Consider the following 14996-nt stretch of genomic DNA (forward strand, 5'->3'; position numbering starts at 1 on the left):
TCTGTCTCCAGGATCCTGGGAGACTGGGGAACCGGTGAGCAGAGCACTTACCCTATCTTTCACTCAGCTCAGCCTTCCGTGGTTGGGCTAAGACCCTGCATCTGGTACCCTCAATGTGGCGGCATAAAGGACCTATATTTCAGCTGACGCTAAGTGGTCTCTCGGGGTAAGTGAGACCCTTAGTATGGGTAACTCTATTTTCAGTAACAAGGGAGAAGGGGGGGGGACTGGAGAATTACAGACCCTGCCTTATGCTCCCAGAAACAAGGGGACTGGAAAGAGGATTCCCCACTGGGAGATTGGGGTGACATGGGAGCTCAGACTATATCAAAAAGGGACAAGACCAAGAGTTACTCTTTATCATAGAAGAACAGTCCAGCCAACACAAGGCCCCCAGCTCATTGTACCATTGACAACCCTGATATCCACCCTTTTGGTTCCCTTTATAATAATAGTCTTAAGTTGTGTCTTTGGGCCTTACTTTTTCAATAGGATGGTAAGGCTAATCAGATCAAAGACTCAAGAGATCCAACTGACAACCCCTTACGTACACTGTGATAGGCTTCAGCTCTAAGGATATCTCCCTTTTGAGTGAGCCTTGACAAAAGGGGCTAGAAGAGGTAAAACTCTGTGGAGGAACCAAGAGGCACATACTTTGAAATGAAGTGGGCCATGTCTAAAACAAATAGGAGGAATCTGAAGGGTACACGAGTCAGTAAAGATTGTGCAGAGGGGAAGTCAGGAGGGCGAGTCACTGTATGAAAGACTCGTGTTCACTAGGTAAAGCATAGGGCACCTAGATGCATGATAGGCTTACTTTTAAAACCATTGACTGGCTGTTTTCCCACTCTGATTTTTTTTTGCTTTAAAATATGCTTGTTGTGGGACAATAAATGATTTCCTGCTTGAGTCGATTCCCTGCTGCATCTGATTGTCTCCGGGATCCTAGGAGGCTAGGGAACAAGCAAGCAGAGAGCACCTACTCTCTCTCGGGCCCAGCTCAGACTTCTGTGGTTGGGCTAAGACACAGCATACTAGCATATTTTCTTTTTATTGTTGGAGAATTTCATATATTCATAGTATGTGCTTTGATCAAATTCACTTACATGTCCCACCCTATAATTCCTCATCACTGCTTTTCTTTCCCAACTTTATGTGCCCTGTTTTTAAAATCCACTGAGTTCATTTAGTGCTATCTGTATGTACCTCATTTCAGGACAATCTACTGGGGTATATGTAGCATCTCATAGCCTGGATACCTGAAGAAGACTCTCCCCCCTTAATACTCATCAATTTTAATTACTCCTTAGCCAGAGTGAGAATTCATTACTAGCTCCCCTGTCCATGCTAGGATTTTGTCCAGCATGATCTTGAATAGGTCTTGTACATACATGAACACTATGATAAGTGATAAGTACATAAGCACTGTCCTAAGCACCATCAAGTCAAACCTGCAGCTGCCTGTTATATCCAGAGAACAGTTTTGTGATAGTCCTGCACTACCTCTGGCTCTCATAAACATTTTCTCCTCTCTTACTCCATTGCTTCTGAGACTTGGGGTAGGGGCAAGAAGATATGCAGTTAATGCATCTTTGGCTAAAGACCAATAATTTGTAAAGACAATCATAGTATCTGGTGATTTACTTTGGAAAAGATTAAGCTATATTTCTTGGATTTTCCAATAAATTTATCTGTGGAATACTCCAAAAATTGAGTGAAATATAATCTGTTGAAGTCAAAATTCCTTCCTTTAAAATGTGAAAAGAACAGAAATTCCATTTTATGTCTACTATCATCTATTTCTTAAAATATTTCTGTTCCTTATTTGATCTTCTACCCTCCACACTCAAGGTTTAGTTTAATGCTCTAGCCATATTTTTTTTGCGGTGACAAAGAAGGATGGACTTTGGTCTTTTTTTATTTTTTATTTTATTAATAATGGAAAATTCCCTATTTTGCTTAGAGCATAGGTCTCCAAACTAGAGATTATACTTCACAACCTGTCTTGAATCTGTCTTCTGATGAAAAAGTCTTAAGCAACTGAAAGTGAGACAAATGATACGAAGTGTCTTTTTAAGGTTAAAACCACCATCTCTGTTTCCCCCTTTTCAGTTATCGTTGGCTATAAAAATAGCTATAACTGAAGAATGAGTCTGGCTTGCACCCAGAGGTAGAAACCTTAGGAAGAAGAACTTACTGCCTCAGGCACTAGATTACTACATGGAACAGAGATGTCTATGTTCCCTACAATACTCCCTTTTGGATAGTTAGAGAGGAGTGATAATAACATTTCTATCTTGTTTCAGACAAGGTTATTTTAATGTCACTGTACAACATCACCTATAATCTAATGTAATGTGTTTCAAAGTTCCTTTCTTTAAAAAAAAAAGGAGCTGGTGACAGAATGTGAATCAATACACTCCTTGCTTCAACTGGAATGTTTTGCTGTGAGCTGTACTAAAAAACAGCTGAAACAACCAGTATTCTTTGGGGAATCTAGTCAATTTACCCTTAGCATATGCTTCTTCTCTCGTTGGTGTGTCACCAACAAATGTTTTAAGCTTGCTCCTGGACTATGGTGAGCAGCACTGTCAGAATTATGATTGCTCATACCACCTAATGCTCAATCACACTGCATTCTCATAGAAATAGGAGAGTATGCTTTGGAGACTTTGAATAAATTATTTTCTTGTTCAATGCCCACGTTTCCAACCAATGCTTAGTCAAAGTTTTGCCATTTTTTTTTCTGGCTTATGCTAATACCCGCTGCAAACTTCCCTCAGCCCAGTCAGCAAGAACATGAGCCCAGGGGCCTTACCATGCTTTAATTAATGTTCTTAAATCCTTGAACCTCAGTTTCTTTATTTGTAAAAACAATGATTAATAGTTTCTACCACATATGGCTTTTTGTGTCCATTAAATTTAATACTAGCTTTAAAATAATAAAATCATGCTGTATATAAGAAAGTGCTTATTTTATTTCATACAAGCCTTTTTTCCCTTTGCCCTGCATAATTCACCTTGAACAAAGGGAGTTTAATTTAACCAATAGATTATGGTATGAGCAACTATCAATAGGTCTGTTGCCTTCCCTTTTAAATCTCCCTCCTGCTATATCTATGACACTTTTGTGTCATACTTTCTTAATATTTCAACATCCAAAATATTTTGTTTGTGCTTGCAATAATTTTATACAGTTAAAGCTTCCAGTTATTTGAAGTCTGTCTACAAGTCTGTAAGTTCACTGATAGGAAGACCTCTGTCTGTGTTCCTCATTGCTACAGTCTAACACATGAGATGCCTAACAAACAAATGGCTGTGAACTGAAAGACTCGTATCCCAAATTCCAGAAGGCACAGAAAAAAATTATGAAGCAGGTTTACACTGATTATATGTTTAAGAATGCTACTTTGTACTCACTTATCACAATGCCTGTCTTTCTTGCCCTGATTTCTACTTTAAAACTAATGAAAGCTTTCTGGACCAACAAGATGGCCAGAAGTAAAAGAGATTGTCACCAACCCTAACAACCTGTCAGATTTTTCAAATTCATATTGTGGAAGGAGACATCTGACTCTCCACAGGTCATCCTCTTCTCTCCATGTATGCTGTCCACATAAAAAAAATAAAAGAACACTTGCTTACACGCAAACACACACATGCACACACACACACACACACACACACACACACACACACACACGAGAGAGAGAGAGATAGAGAGTTGCATAGTTGATAATAATTATACTAGTTAAATTGTTGTACCTCTCAATTATTGTACTGATAGATAAAAGCTATAGATGCAATTACCTGGTGCTAAGATGGTGGGGAGCCTACTGCTCCAAATGCTTCATTAACAGTTGACATCACTTCAGATTGTCCCTGGTTTGCTGTGGTCCTGACCAAGTGCTAACATCTCAAAGCAGACTGTCTTTTTTTTAATGACTGTGCTCTATCTCCTTGGGACTTTCCAGAGCCTGTATTTCTGCTGTCACCCCTTCCCTGGCATCTTTGCCCCTTTGCCTGTTAATTACAACTGTATTGACAAAGCATTTGCATTTTCTATTTTATATTCTGGTAGTGGTTGTTTATGCCATCTCTATGCTGAGTTTCAAGATATTGTCTGATTATATCAATGCCAATGAATATAATATCCAGCTTTTATTGATCACCTTCAACATCCCAGGCATTTGCTTGACATAGATTATTTCTAATCCTCAAAGTAACTTGGCAAGACATATTTCATTATATCTTCTTTATAGTTGAGGAAAGTAAGATGCAAAGGTTTTTATTTAGTCTTATTGAAGGTCACATGGCAAGTTAATTTAAATTTGAACTCTGAAATTGGTGTTGTCTCTGCAGTTAAATTGGGGGGGCAGGGAGAGTGTGTGTGTTAGGGGACAGGAAAGGACAAAGACAGAGACAGAGACTGACAAAGAGAATGCAATTCACAGAGTGTTTCCAGAGACACAGGGCTGCAAAGAAGTTCCCTGTACTTTCATGCTCTGTTCTTTTGTTATTGTTTTAATTTTAAAATTCAGGACATGACAAGTCACTCATGAAGATCCCTTCTCAGTTTGCAATATGCTTGTTCCCTTCATAACTGAAATAAACCAATAATAATAAATCACAGTAAAATTACGTTCCCGCCTTATGTATCTAATATTTTTAAACTTTGAAAAAGAAATTAAGGTAAAATTTCTACAAGCAGCTTGGGGTTACAGTGCCAGTCTGACAATCTGCTACTCTGCCCTCATGAGGACGAGGGGATTCAGGGGGTTGGTACATGTAATATGTGAAGCAAATTTACTTTCAAGTAAGTAAGGTAGGTAGGTAAAAGATTCTTAGAAGCAAAAGGCAAGACTTAAAAACTGAAGCCAATGATGTGTCAGACTTTACTGATCCCTCATGGAAGGCATCATCCTTCCTGGGGAGTAAATGGGGTGTGGGATGAGGGGTTTGGTGGGGGTCCTAGGAGGATGGAAAGGAGAGGGAACTAGGATTGGTATGTAAAATAAGATTGCTTTTAATTTAAATAAAATTTATTTTTAAAAAACCCTGAAGTCAATGCTTATGAAAGTCCCTCCTCCAAACAACTAAAATACAGGTTTTGAAAACTCATACCACCTACTTCATTTTGAAGGGCGGGCTTCTTAGGCAGGAAGACAGTTTCTTTTCCCATGAGATCTTATCATCCCAAGCCCACATTTTCTTTGAGCCTTTGAACGTCTGCTTTGTTCGTCACTTTCCTGCCCTTCCTTCCCAGGCCACTGGAGAATTATCAGTTGGGGATTGGTTTGCCTCATGTGGGTCACGTGACTGTTCCAGGTAGCTAGGCCCTGTCTAGACCCTAATGGTGGAAAAATGGTTTCATTAATTATAAACTCTGCTGAGTTTGTCCTCTCTTCATTTCCCCTCAGCTTGCCTTCTCCTGTTCCAACCTCATTAGTGAAGGATGTTTTTAACTATTACTCTTCCCGTTCCCTACCAGACAGTGTTGGTTTGAAACTTCTTATTATTTTTCTGCCTGTAAAGATCTGTTTCCCAGGCTTCATCACACAGTGGAGCGACTTCCAACTTTCTGTCTTTCACTGTCACTTTTGCCTAATACAATTCGCATGCACTGATGAGATATTTTAATAAGATAGGGATGTTTATTCTCAATGCTTCAATCAGTAAATCCTCATGGAACATCTGTGAAACAGACACAGTCTCAGATTCTGATGCTGTTTGTACTTCAAGAACCCTCTCTTGGGTTCTGCAAAGGCTTGGGAAAGCCCAGCCTACCTGAGAGTGGTGGTCCTTAAGAACTCCCTTCACAGATTTCCTATAGTGCCTGGTGGTCTCATGATTTTTCAGAGTTTACTTTTTCATCATAGAATAACAGAGGAATGAAAGTGCCAGCCTGTGGGTTAGGGTTGATGAGAAATGGCCTTGGTTCTGTGTGTGGCTAGGGTAGATGAACATTTTAACAATGCTACTGTAAGCACAAGGTATCTCTAATTTATCCAAAACACTGCTGTCTTGCTTATTATATTAGACCCATATTTATTCAAGTGAGTGGTTCATAGAAAACCCCAGAAGGGGTTCATTTGTTCTATGGCTCCCCTTTGATAACAAATGTCTACAGTCCCCTTCACACAAAACTCTATGCAGTTATTTACATTTTTATGAATATCCTTCAGGGAATAAACAACCAACTCAAAAAATCTGAGTCTTTGAGCTCTCATGAATCACTTGGTTTAATACAGTACTTTTCATTCAGTGTAATATTCAAGTTACTAGAAGCTTCTATAAAGTATACACAAAACAAGTTTCTTTTTTGTTGTTAAATGGGGTGCTGAATATAGTTTTGACTACTTTAGTTTATAAAGTATGAAAATACTGTAGCTTTCATTTTTAAGGATGTATCTGTAAGTTATTTTCATCGGCTGCATCTCAGTAAATATTTCTATGGTTAGTTTGGTGCTCGACAAGAACATATCTGCAAATGATGGATGGGAAATGGAACACCCAAGAATTATGTCATCATTTTCAGTTCTCACAATCTCTGACAGATTGTAGAATCAAAATGATGGTGGACTTCACTAAAGATTACACAACTGAGGATAATTATTTCTATATTTGGCAAGCATTCTTAGAGTATAAGAAACAGTGTTGTTGAGTAAGGAAAAGAAAGGTAGGTAGAGTTAATACATAGACAACTTTTCATTGAGAAAATAATTAATATATGTTAATTATTAAGGTGTTTCAATTAATAAATATGTAACTAAATAATCAGAACTACATTGACCACTTTGGTAGAAAGCCTGAAAGAGACAGACCAAAGCTTAAAAATATTGTTTTCTTCTTGACATGGGGTAATTAAACACTAATAACCCTTTCTTTCGACTCACCTGCAAACATCTTCAGCCTGTTGCCTTTTAAGGCATCACTGTCTACTGACAGAATTCCATTTAGAGCTCCTCTCCCTCTGAGATAGATTATTTTCCTAACTTTATGTCTGTCTATTCTTTGTTGTCCTATAAAGAGTTTATGGAATTATCTCTGCAAACCATCTCTCTTTACTTCTTTCCTCCTTTTTCAATTTGCTGAGATAGCAACTCCAGAGGATTGAGAAGCATCTAAAAGGTTGAGATGCTCCTCTAAGGTATATCTGTAAAGACATTTAATGAACGATTTAAATGAAGAAGGGAGACCTACCCTGAATGTTATCATGCCATAGGCTGGTGAGCCAAGATGAATATAAGGTAAAAGAAGAAGGAAGCTAATTCCCATTCCTCTGTCTCTCTGCCCACCATGATGTGCACTGCTACATTCCATCATGCCCTCACTGCCTTGACGGGCTGAATTCTCTCAACTATGAACAGTGCAATCTATTTTTATTTATTGGATAACAAGTGATGCTATTGGACATTTTGTCAATGACATGAGAAAAGTAACTAACAGAAGATCACACTTACAGGTAGCTCAGGCTGGCCTTGGATTTGTGATGTATCTACCTCAGCTCTCCACAGTACTGAATTCACAGACATGGAACACCACAGTGGTTCCAAGGTTTTCTTTTGTCGTTTCCTTCCTACTTTCAGAACTCACTGCTCTTTACTACAGATCTAATCCAATCCAAATTCACAGGAAGCTTCCAAGTTTATATGAGGACATCTACCCATTTCTAGGTTTTCCTCCCATTACATCTGTCTCTTTTTTTTTTTCCGAGACAGGGTTTCTCTGTGGCTTTGGAGACTGTCCTGGATCCAGCTCTTTTAGACCAGGCTGGTCTCAAACTCATAGAGATCTGCGTGCCTCTGCCTCCTGAGTGCTGGGATTAAAGGCGTGTGCCACCACCTGTCTCTGTAACTATGGATGGTAATGTTGTAACTGAATTATAAATAAGCTAGCAAATGGTAAAGAGAGTAAAAAATATGAAAACAAATTTACAATACTATTTTTAACACAATATGAAGCTATTGCAGTTTATAAATCTCATGGTAGTACAACTTTCCTTTGTTATATAACTATTTCTGAAGTTTAGGTTTACCAAAATCCCACTGAACCCATCACCAGATTCTTCCAAGCTTCAAATAGAGAGCCCATGATAGAAAGAGACTTGTCTTTCTAAGTGTAAAATCACCAAACTGCATCTGAGAAGGAATAAGAAATCCTGGACTTCACCCCAGTTCATCTCTGGTAAGTCAAGAGACTTATTTCAGTTCCCAAGATTGGGTTAAATGTCCCTAACTTGTTCTGTTCTTACTGTCTATCACTCGGTGTCAGCGTTCAATTGTTACTTCAATAGACAAATATAAATAGCAGGCACAGTGATGATGTTACCTGTTTTGTGATTTATTGATAAGATGGATATTAAAATTTCATCATTTCTAACTAGAAACCAATGCTTTGATATTTAGAATCAACCAAAGTGCTAGACACCTGCCATTAAAAAACGAGGATTTACTCCCCCCCCCTTTTTTAACTCTGGAGACACTGGTAGAGGCCTAGAAGACATGTTTTAGCACTTTCCTGGACACACAGTAAGCAAGAATCCACTGTTTGTTGACAGTGAGACTCCTGAGAGGCTGAAGGAAGATTGAGGCTGAGCTAACCTGACAGCTTGGGAGCTTAAGAGCATTGATTAGAGTGTGTGCGAATTTGACCTTCCCACTGTCTCCATGTTTGTGGCTTTGGTTCCTACAATAGAAGTTTTTTGTTTGTTTGTTCATGAGTGTGTGTGTGTGTGTGTGTGTGTGTGTGTGTGTGTGTGTGTCTGTATGTGTTCTCATGTACATGTGTACATTTGTGTTTAAGAAGAAAATTATTTTTCCATGCTCTGCATTTATTATTCTATCAAAAATTAAGGTATCTTATTTTTATCCCTTAAAAGGACCCATGAGTATAATTTTAAAACTCTTACATAGTAGAGACAAAGGTGATGTGGAGGCAATTTGGGAATTACATTTCTTTGTGTGTGCATGGATATATACATCTGTGTTGAGCAGCTTTAGAAGAACCAATTTCCCATGTGATATTTTGTAGCTGCTGATCATGCTGCCTATTGGCAGATATTCACATTGCACTTTTTAATTAGGTGACAAAGTAGTCCCACGTATAGAACAGTTGGTGCTAATGAAATTTGCGTAAGGAACCAAAGGAATTAAACAGATGTGAAGATTACCATTTTGCACTTTTTCTTTCTATTTGTAGTAATAAAAAAAGTGTGAATTGAAATGTAAAGGAAAATAGCAGTTGATTTCTATCTACAAGTGAAGAGTAGTAAATAAGAAGTTATACTCATAAATATAAAATGTTCCTGAATGTGTAACAGCAATAACGATATACTATTTGTCTTTTCTAATTCTAGGTCATGATGGGAAGTGTGCAAAATATTTAACAACTAATTCTGGTTTTGCTTACATGTAGGAAATGAGGGTAATTTCATTTTGGATTGTTATCATCGATTTGAAAGTGAAAGTAGAAGCAAGCAGGGCAAGGGTAACTCTGAGTCTTATATACTTTATTATCTCTTCACCAACTTCATTTTCCACATTACTTTTGATTGGTAAAGTGTATCCAGTTTCCTGCAATAAGTCAAATGCTCTAAAAATCTCATATATTTAGTACTCTTCACTCTACAAAGTAGTCCTCACTCTTCCTCACTCATACAGTGGGAAGTGCACACCCAAATCCACATCCACAATACACTTTATGCACCATAAACAAATTAATCAATAATGTTAAATGTTAAATATCAATATTAATGATATCTAAATATTATGAAAATACTTTTGTTGATATTGCTGAATTCAAACAATCTGAAGAAAAAAATACATTTTGATGTTTAAGGAAGTGTTATTTTCCCTAAAAGACAGATTAGAGCTTGGAGCCACTGAGCTAACTGAATCATTTATATGTCAACAACCTATCTAGGATACTTATTAATTAGGATTTTTATTGATGTATTATATATATGGCTATTAGCTTGGCATTTTTAGAGGAACTCCTAACAGTAGGACTGGGTGTATCTCTAACTCTTTTGCCTGTTCTTGGGACTCTTTTCCTCCTGTTGGGTTGCCTTCTCCAGCCTTGCTATGAGGACTTTTGCCTTGTTTTATTGTATCTTATTTTGTTCTGTTTGACTGCCATCTATTGGAGCCCTATTCCTTTCTGAAGAAGAAATGGAGGGGGAGAGGATCTCTGGTAGAGGGGAGGTGGTAGGGGGAGCTGGAGGGGTGGAGAGAGGGAAAACTGTGATCAGGATTCATTGTATGAGCAAAGAATCTATTTTCAATTAAAAATCACACACACATATTTGAGTGTAAAAATAATTGATTTCCCTTATAACAGAGAGTCTACTGTAAGCCTATGTAGTGGGTGGTTGTTGATAATTCATCTAAAGATGACATGATTTGAGGCAAGTGTTCATTTTAAAACATAGTAAAAGTCCTCCTCTGAAGTAGAGAGAAAATGTAGTTTTTTATTCTTCATTGCATGCCTAGAGCTAGCTTTGCTGTGTGCATGGCAGATCCTCAATGAACATAGCTGGAGAGAATCCCTGGGCATACAGACACAGCGCTGTATGATGTGATTCATGGAATAAAGGGAAGCAAAATAGTCCTGAAGACAGGAAATGGAGATGATTTTGAAGGTCTGCTTTGCAGTAATTTCTCATTAATGATGATGCTACTTTTCTACCGACTGCTTAGCAGGGGAACATCTGATCTGCTCTCCGCAGTCAGCTCATTGATTGTGTGGGTCGATGCAATCTGATGCATAAAGAACCAAGTAAGTGGGAGGCAGTGCTTCCTAGATAACTGCTAAGAAGAGATAGTTTACATTTGATGCCTTCAAGCTGTGTGGCCTCACATAGAGTCAAATTAGAAGTAAAAGCCATCCTAAAACTGACAAGTCTCTCTTTTATCGATAGGCCTAGCATTACTGAAATTAGACTTAAAAGTGAAATAAAACACACAGACACTAAATCCTTATAAACACAGGCAAGAGGCTGCTCTTCTCTTATTAATGTGCCCTGTCGTGGACATATACATACTCAGGTTTGGGGACCAGACCTTGGGTTACAGAGACTCTTTTCTGTTTCTGTGTTTAGTCTCCAGAGCTGTGTAATACCGACCATTTTACAGCTAGTCAGTACTCGCATCACATGTAAGTCTAAAGCATTTGCTTGGTCAGAACTCCAACAATAAAACACCATCCTTATTGCCAAGCTTCCAAATGATTTGAACAAACAAGCAAAATAAAATTACAAATCTAAACATTTAAATTGTAAGAGATACAAAAATATTATTGAAGATCATATGACAGTTGGAAAGGGGAATCGTTCGTATTATAAATACATATTTATTTGGCTTAGTATTTGTTTAAGAAGTTTCTAACACAAGTTAAACAGTAACACATTGCCAAAGTTTTTCCTTCCCAAGGAAAGAAGGTTTAAATGTTACCTGCCAGAGAGGATCTTTCTGCTCAGGGAAGAGCTCGAAGTACTTGCGGGCCAGTTGTACTGGAGGCAGAGTCTGCAGTTTCAAGTTGGTCCAGCTGTGTACAAAGTTGGCCAAGTTCACAAAGGTGTACAAGCCTAGGCGGTCATTCCCATAGTTAGATAGATGTGTCATGAAAATGCTGATCTGAAAGAGAAGTTAAAATGATCACACTCAATATCATAATCTTATACTCCAAAGTGGTAGTATATGATTCAGGCAACACCTCACCTTGTTTCAGATTACCAAGGGAAGTGCAATTACATATGTGGGTGGGAACCCACCTAACTTTTTTCTAAAATGTCACTATAAGTTACTGTTTGAATTTAGACTGAATTAGAGCTTGGCATCATTTCTAACCAGAAGCCGAGCGCCAATTTCAATATCAGTTTTGCCCTATGGCGAAGCCTGTGTCATGAAGCCCCAAATCAAACAATTTCTGGAAGGCTGAGGTGCTAAATCTTAACCACTTGTAAAGTAAAACAACTGCTCCACTTCTTTTCTGATGCAGATGCGTTCTGATGGAACCAGGCTGGAGTCAGCTTGCTTCTTTGTGTTTTAATGAGGCCTTTATTTGTTTCTTTACCGAAATAAAGGTTAGAGAAATGATAAATCTTTGAGGAAATAGGTAACTGATTGAAACATTGCCCAATGTATTTATACAAATATTACAGGGTGGCACACTAGTATATATAGTTTTATGTCTTGATGGATGCTTTAAAAATAAATTCAGTTTAAAAACCAATTTTGTAAAGGTTTTTTTTTTTTGCATTAGGCAAGAGCTACCATATTCATTAATCTTTTACAACTTTTCAGACCTCATGTAATTTCTAAAAATATTCTGCCATCAGTGTTGTTCTTTGTGTACCACAGACTAGGAGAAAATGACACATGACAGACCATTCAAGAATTTGCATGATATTAAAGATATAACCTAATATGCTGTCCATCAGGCATCGCAGCAGAATCTTAAGCATTAAATAAAATAAAACCTGCAAAATCCTATTGTTAGTTGCAGAGATTATTAATGCAAGTCTGAAAAAGAATCAAATCATTTTTCTAGCAACAATAATTTACACTTGTTTTTAGTTCTCATATCATTTTTGAACACATGCATTTTAAATTCTAGATGGATTTTTACTGCCAGATGGATCTATAAGTATGTCAGAGCAACCCACATATTCTAATTAAGGACTTTATTAACTTCATTTTAAAGTAATAGTTCCATAGTATCACAAAGAATAATATTAGGAGATGTATCTGGAATTGAATAGTAAGCAAATATGGAATAAAAGCCAAGAATTTGTGGATAGTGTTTTACATAGATGTTCAGTTTCTCTTTCTTCAGAGATGTCATCACTTGGTATGGTTATTCATGGTATTTGGGAATGGAAAAATAAAATTAGAGAAACAGCAACTATTCCAAATCCTTTGCATTGCAGCATCATTTGAATAGACATGTAGCAAAGATCATATTACCGACCCTCTATTCCCAAGATAGAATATTTTCATAGAATAATTATAAATGTCCAGAGAGGAAGTCTTTTATCTTAAAAACATAAGAGCATTATCTTGCACTAGAATATAATAAATGATACTCTGTCAGGAAATTATAATTTCAAGAGTGTGTTTCATAATTTGAAGGACTTTTCACTTTGTAAAAGATGTTATCTTTCTGTCTGTCATACTAGGACACTGAAAAGGTCCCTGAGGACAGCTAATTAAAATTGTCTGCCAGAGCTCACCAGCTTTGAAATTAAAAAGGAGAGATGAGAATGCGGCCTATTGGTCTTAGTGTCTCCAAATTATAAAAGTAATATCTCATATGATATGGAACTAACCTGTGGTAGGCATAAATCTAAATCTTTCACGTATATGAAATCATTAAGTCCTAAACATGCTCTTACAATGTAGGTAGTTTTATTGAGCCCTTCACAGATGAATAAATAGAGTCAAACAGTAGTTAAGTCATTTGTCTAAGTCCCCTTTGAGGAAAATGAAGAATAGTAATTGAATTCACAAATCTAACAAAAAGCCATGTCCCTGTACCTTTACTGGAGCAGTTTTTTAATTCATTGAATTTAATTTTATCATTTAAAAAAAGAATAAGAAAAGAAAAAGAAAAATTCTGTAGACAACATTAGGAAAGCCCATGTATTATTTTGAGAACTCACATTTTCTTTTTGAAGTAGAATGACTTTCAGAAGATAGCTCACTGAAAACTTATTTCCAGTACTTGAGATTGAACTTAGGGCCTTGGCTCTGCCAATGATATATATTTTTATTTTTATTTTGACACTGGGTCTTAATATGTTTCCTAGACTTGCCTAGAATTCATTTTTCCAGTCAGGTTTTACATTTAAATGTTTTATTTTACTTATTTCATCTATGTGTATAAGTCTTTTGCCTGTATGTATGTCTGTGCATGCCATGCTTGTCTGGGGTCTGTGAAGGACAGAAAGGGGCACAGGATTCCATGGTACTGGAGTTGCAGATGATTGTGATGCATCATGGATGCTGGAGTCCTCTGAAAGAGCAATAAGTTCTCTGAACTGTAGAACCATCTCTCCTAAGCTAGCTCTGAATCTGCAAGCCTCCTGTCTCAGCCAACCGGAGACCTGTGATCATAGACCGACCTATTTCTGGAATCTTAAATGCAAGCAGTCGAGAAGATGGATTTGAGTGTTACATCTGAAGATGATACCATCCTTTAGGGAGAGGTCTACTAATAGCGTTGACCACACCTGTGTGGGTGTGTTCACAGGTACATAGAACATACAGGGGATAAAAAGAGCTAGGGGAAGGGGACTCTTTCTCTTTGGGTTCCGGTTTTGGCCTGGAGAGCGGCATGCAGACCTTTAGTTCTCTGCTTTCTTGATTTTTCACGTAAGTGATTTCACTCTCAATAGGACATCCCCATTTTGTATATCTTAATATTTCCGCATTACCATCCCTTTCCTATTCTCCTCCATTTCTCCTGCTATGGGGGTATAATCAAAGATGTATACTCTAAAGGTCAAACAAAAGATGGAATATTTACAAGAATGTAATTTGCATAGTGAGTTTATGTAATGTATGTGGAAATTTAAACTAAGTCACTAAAACGTTAGCTGGCACTTTTTTTAACCTGAAATATATTTGATTTCATTTGAATAAGCTGGATACTCATGTCACTGGTTTGTTCATTCTCCAATACTATTATATCTCAAGTAAGAAGTGAATTTACTCTTTTATACCAAGTAGGAAGTGAATTTGCTGCAGTACCCAGCTATGGAGTTTCCAGAACATATCCTGGTATCTATAATCAGACCTCCCATAGGTGAGATTATTGTCAATAACAACTGCCATTGAGAAATACATAGGTGAAGGTGGTGTCCCTCAGGATATTTATCTTTTCCCATGACTGAAATTAGTATAAAACGAGGCACAGGCTGAACACCCCAAATAATAAAATAAAACCCTTGAAATCCATCACATGCTTAATCACTGTCCTTCAAGATGGAATTT

The 14996-nt window shown here is 37.4% G+C and overlaps 1 protein-coding gene across 3 annotated transcripts in view; it reads right to left on the reverse strand.

Annotated features, from left to right (window-relative positions):
• The window catches only part of Ndst4 (N-deacetylase and N-sulfotransferase 4), a 300475-nt gene that overhangs the window by 32404 nt on the left and 253075 nt on the right, over nt 1–14996 (reverse strand). For all 3 annotated transcript variants that reach the window (XM_040751907.1, XM_040751906.1, XM_040751908.1), the window contains one exon: nt 11454–11636. In XM_040751907.1, the coding sequence (XP_040607841.1) occupies nt 11454–11636 (183 nt within the window). The remainder of the gene's footprint in view (nt 1–11453; nt 11637–14996) is intronic.

The sequence above is a fragment of the Mesocricetus auratus genome, unplaced genomic scaffold, assembly GCF_017639785.1.
Source record: "Mesocricetus auratus isolate SY011 unplaced genomic scaffold, BCM_Maur_2.0 Super-Scaffold_100009, whole genome shotgun sequence".
Classification (NCBI taxonomy): Eukaryota; Metazoa; Chordata; class Mammalia; order Rodentia; family Cricetidae; genus Mesocricetus; species Mesocricetus auratus.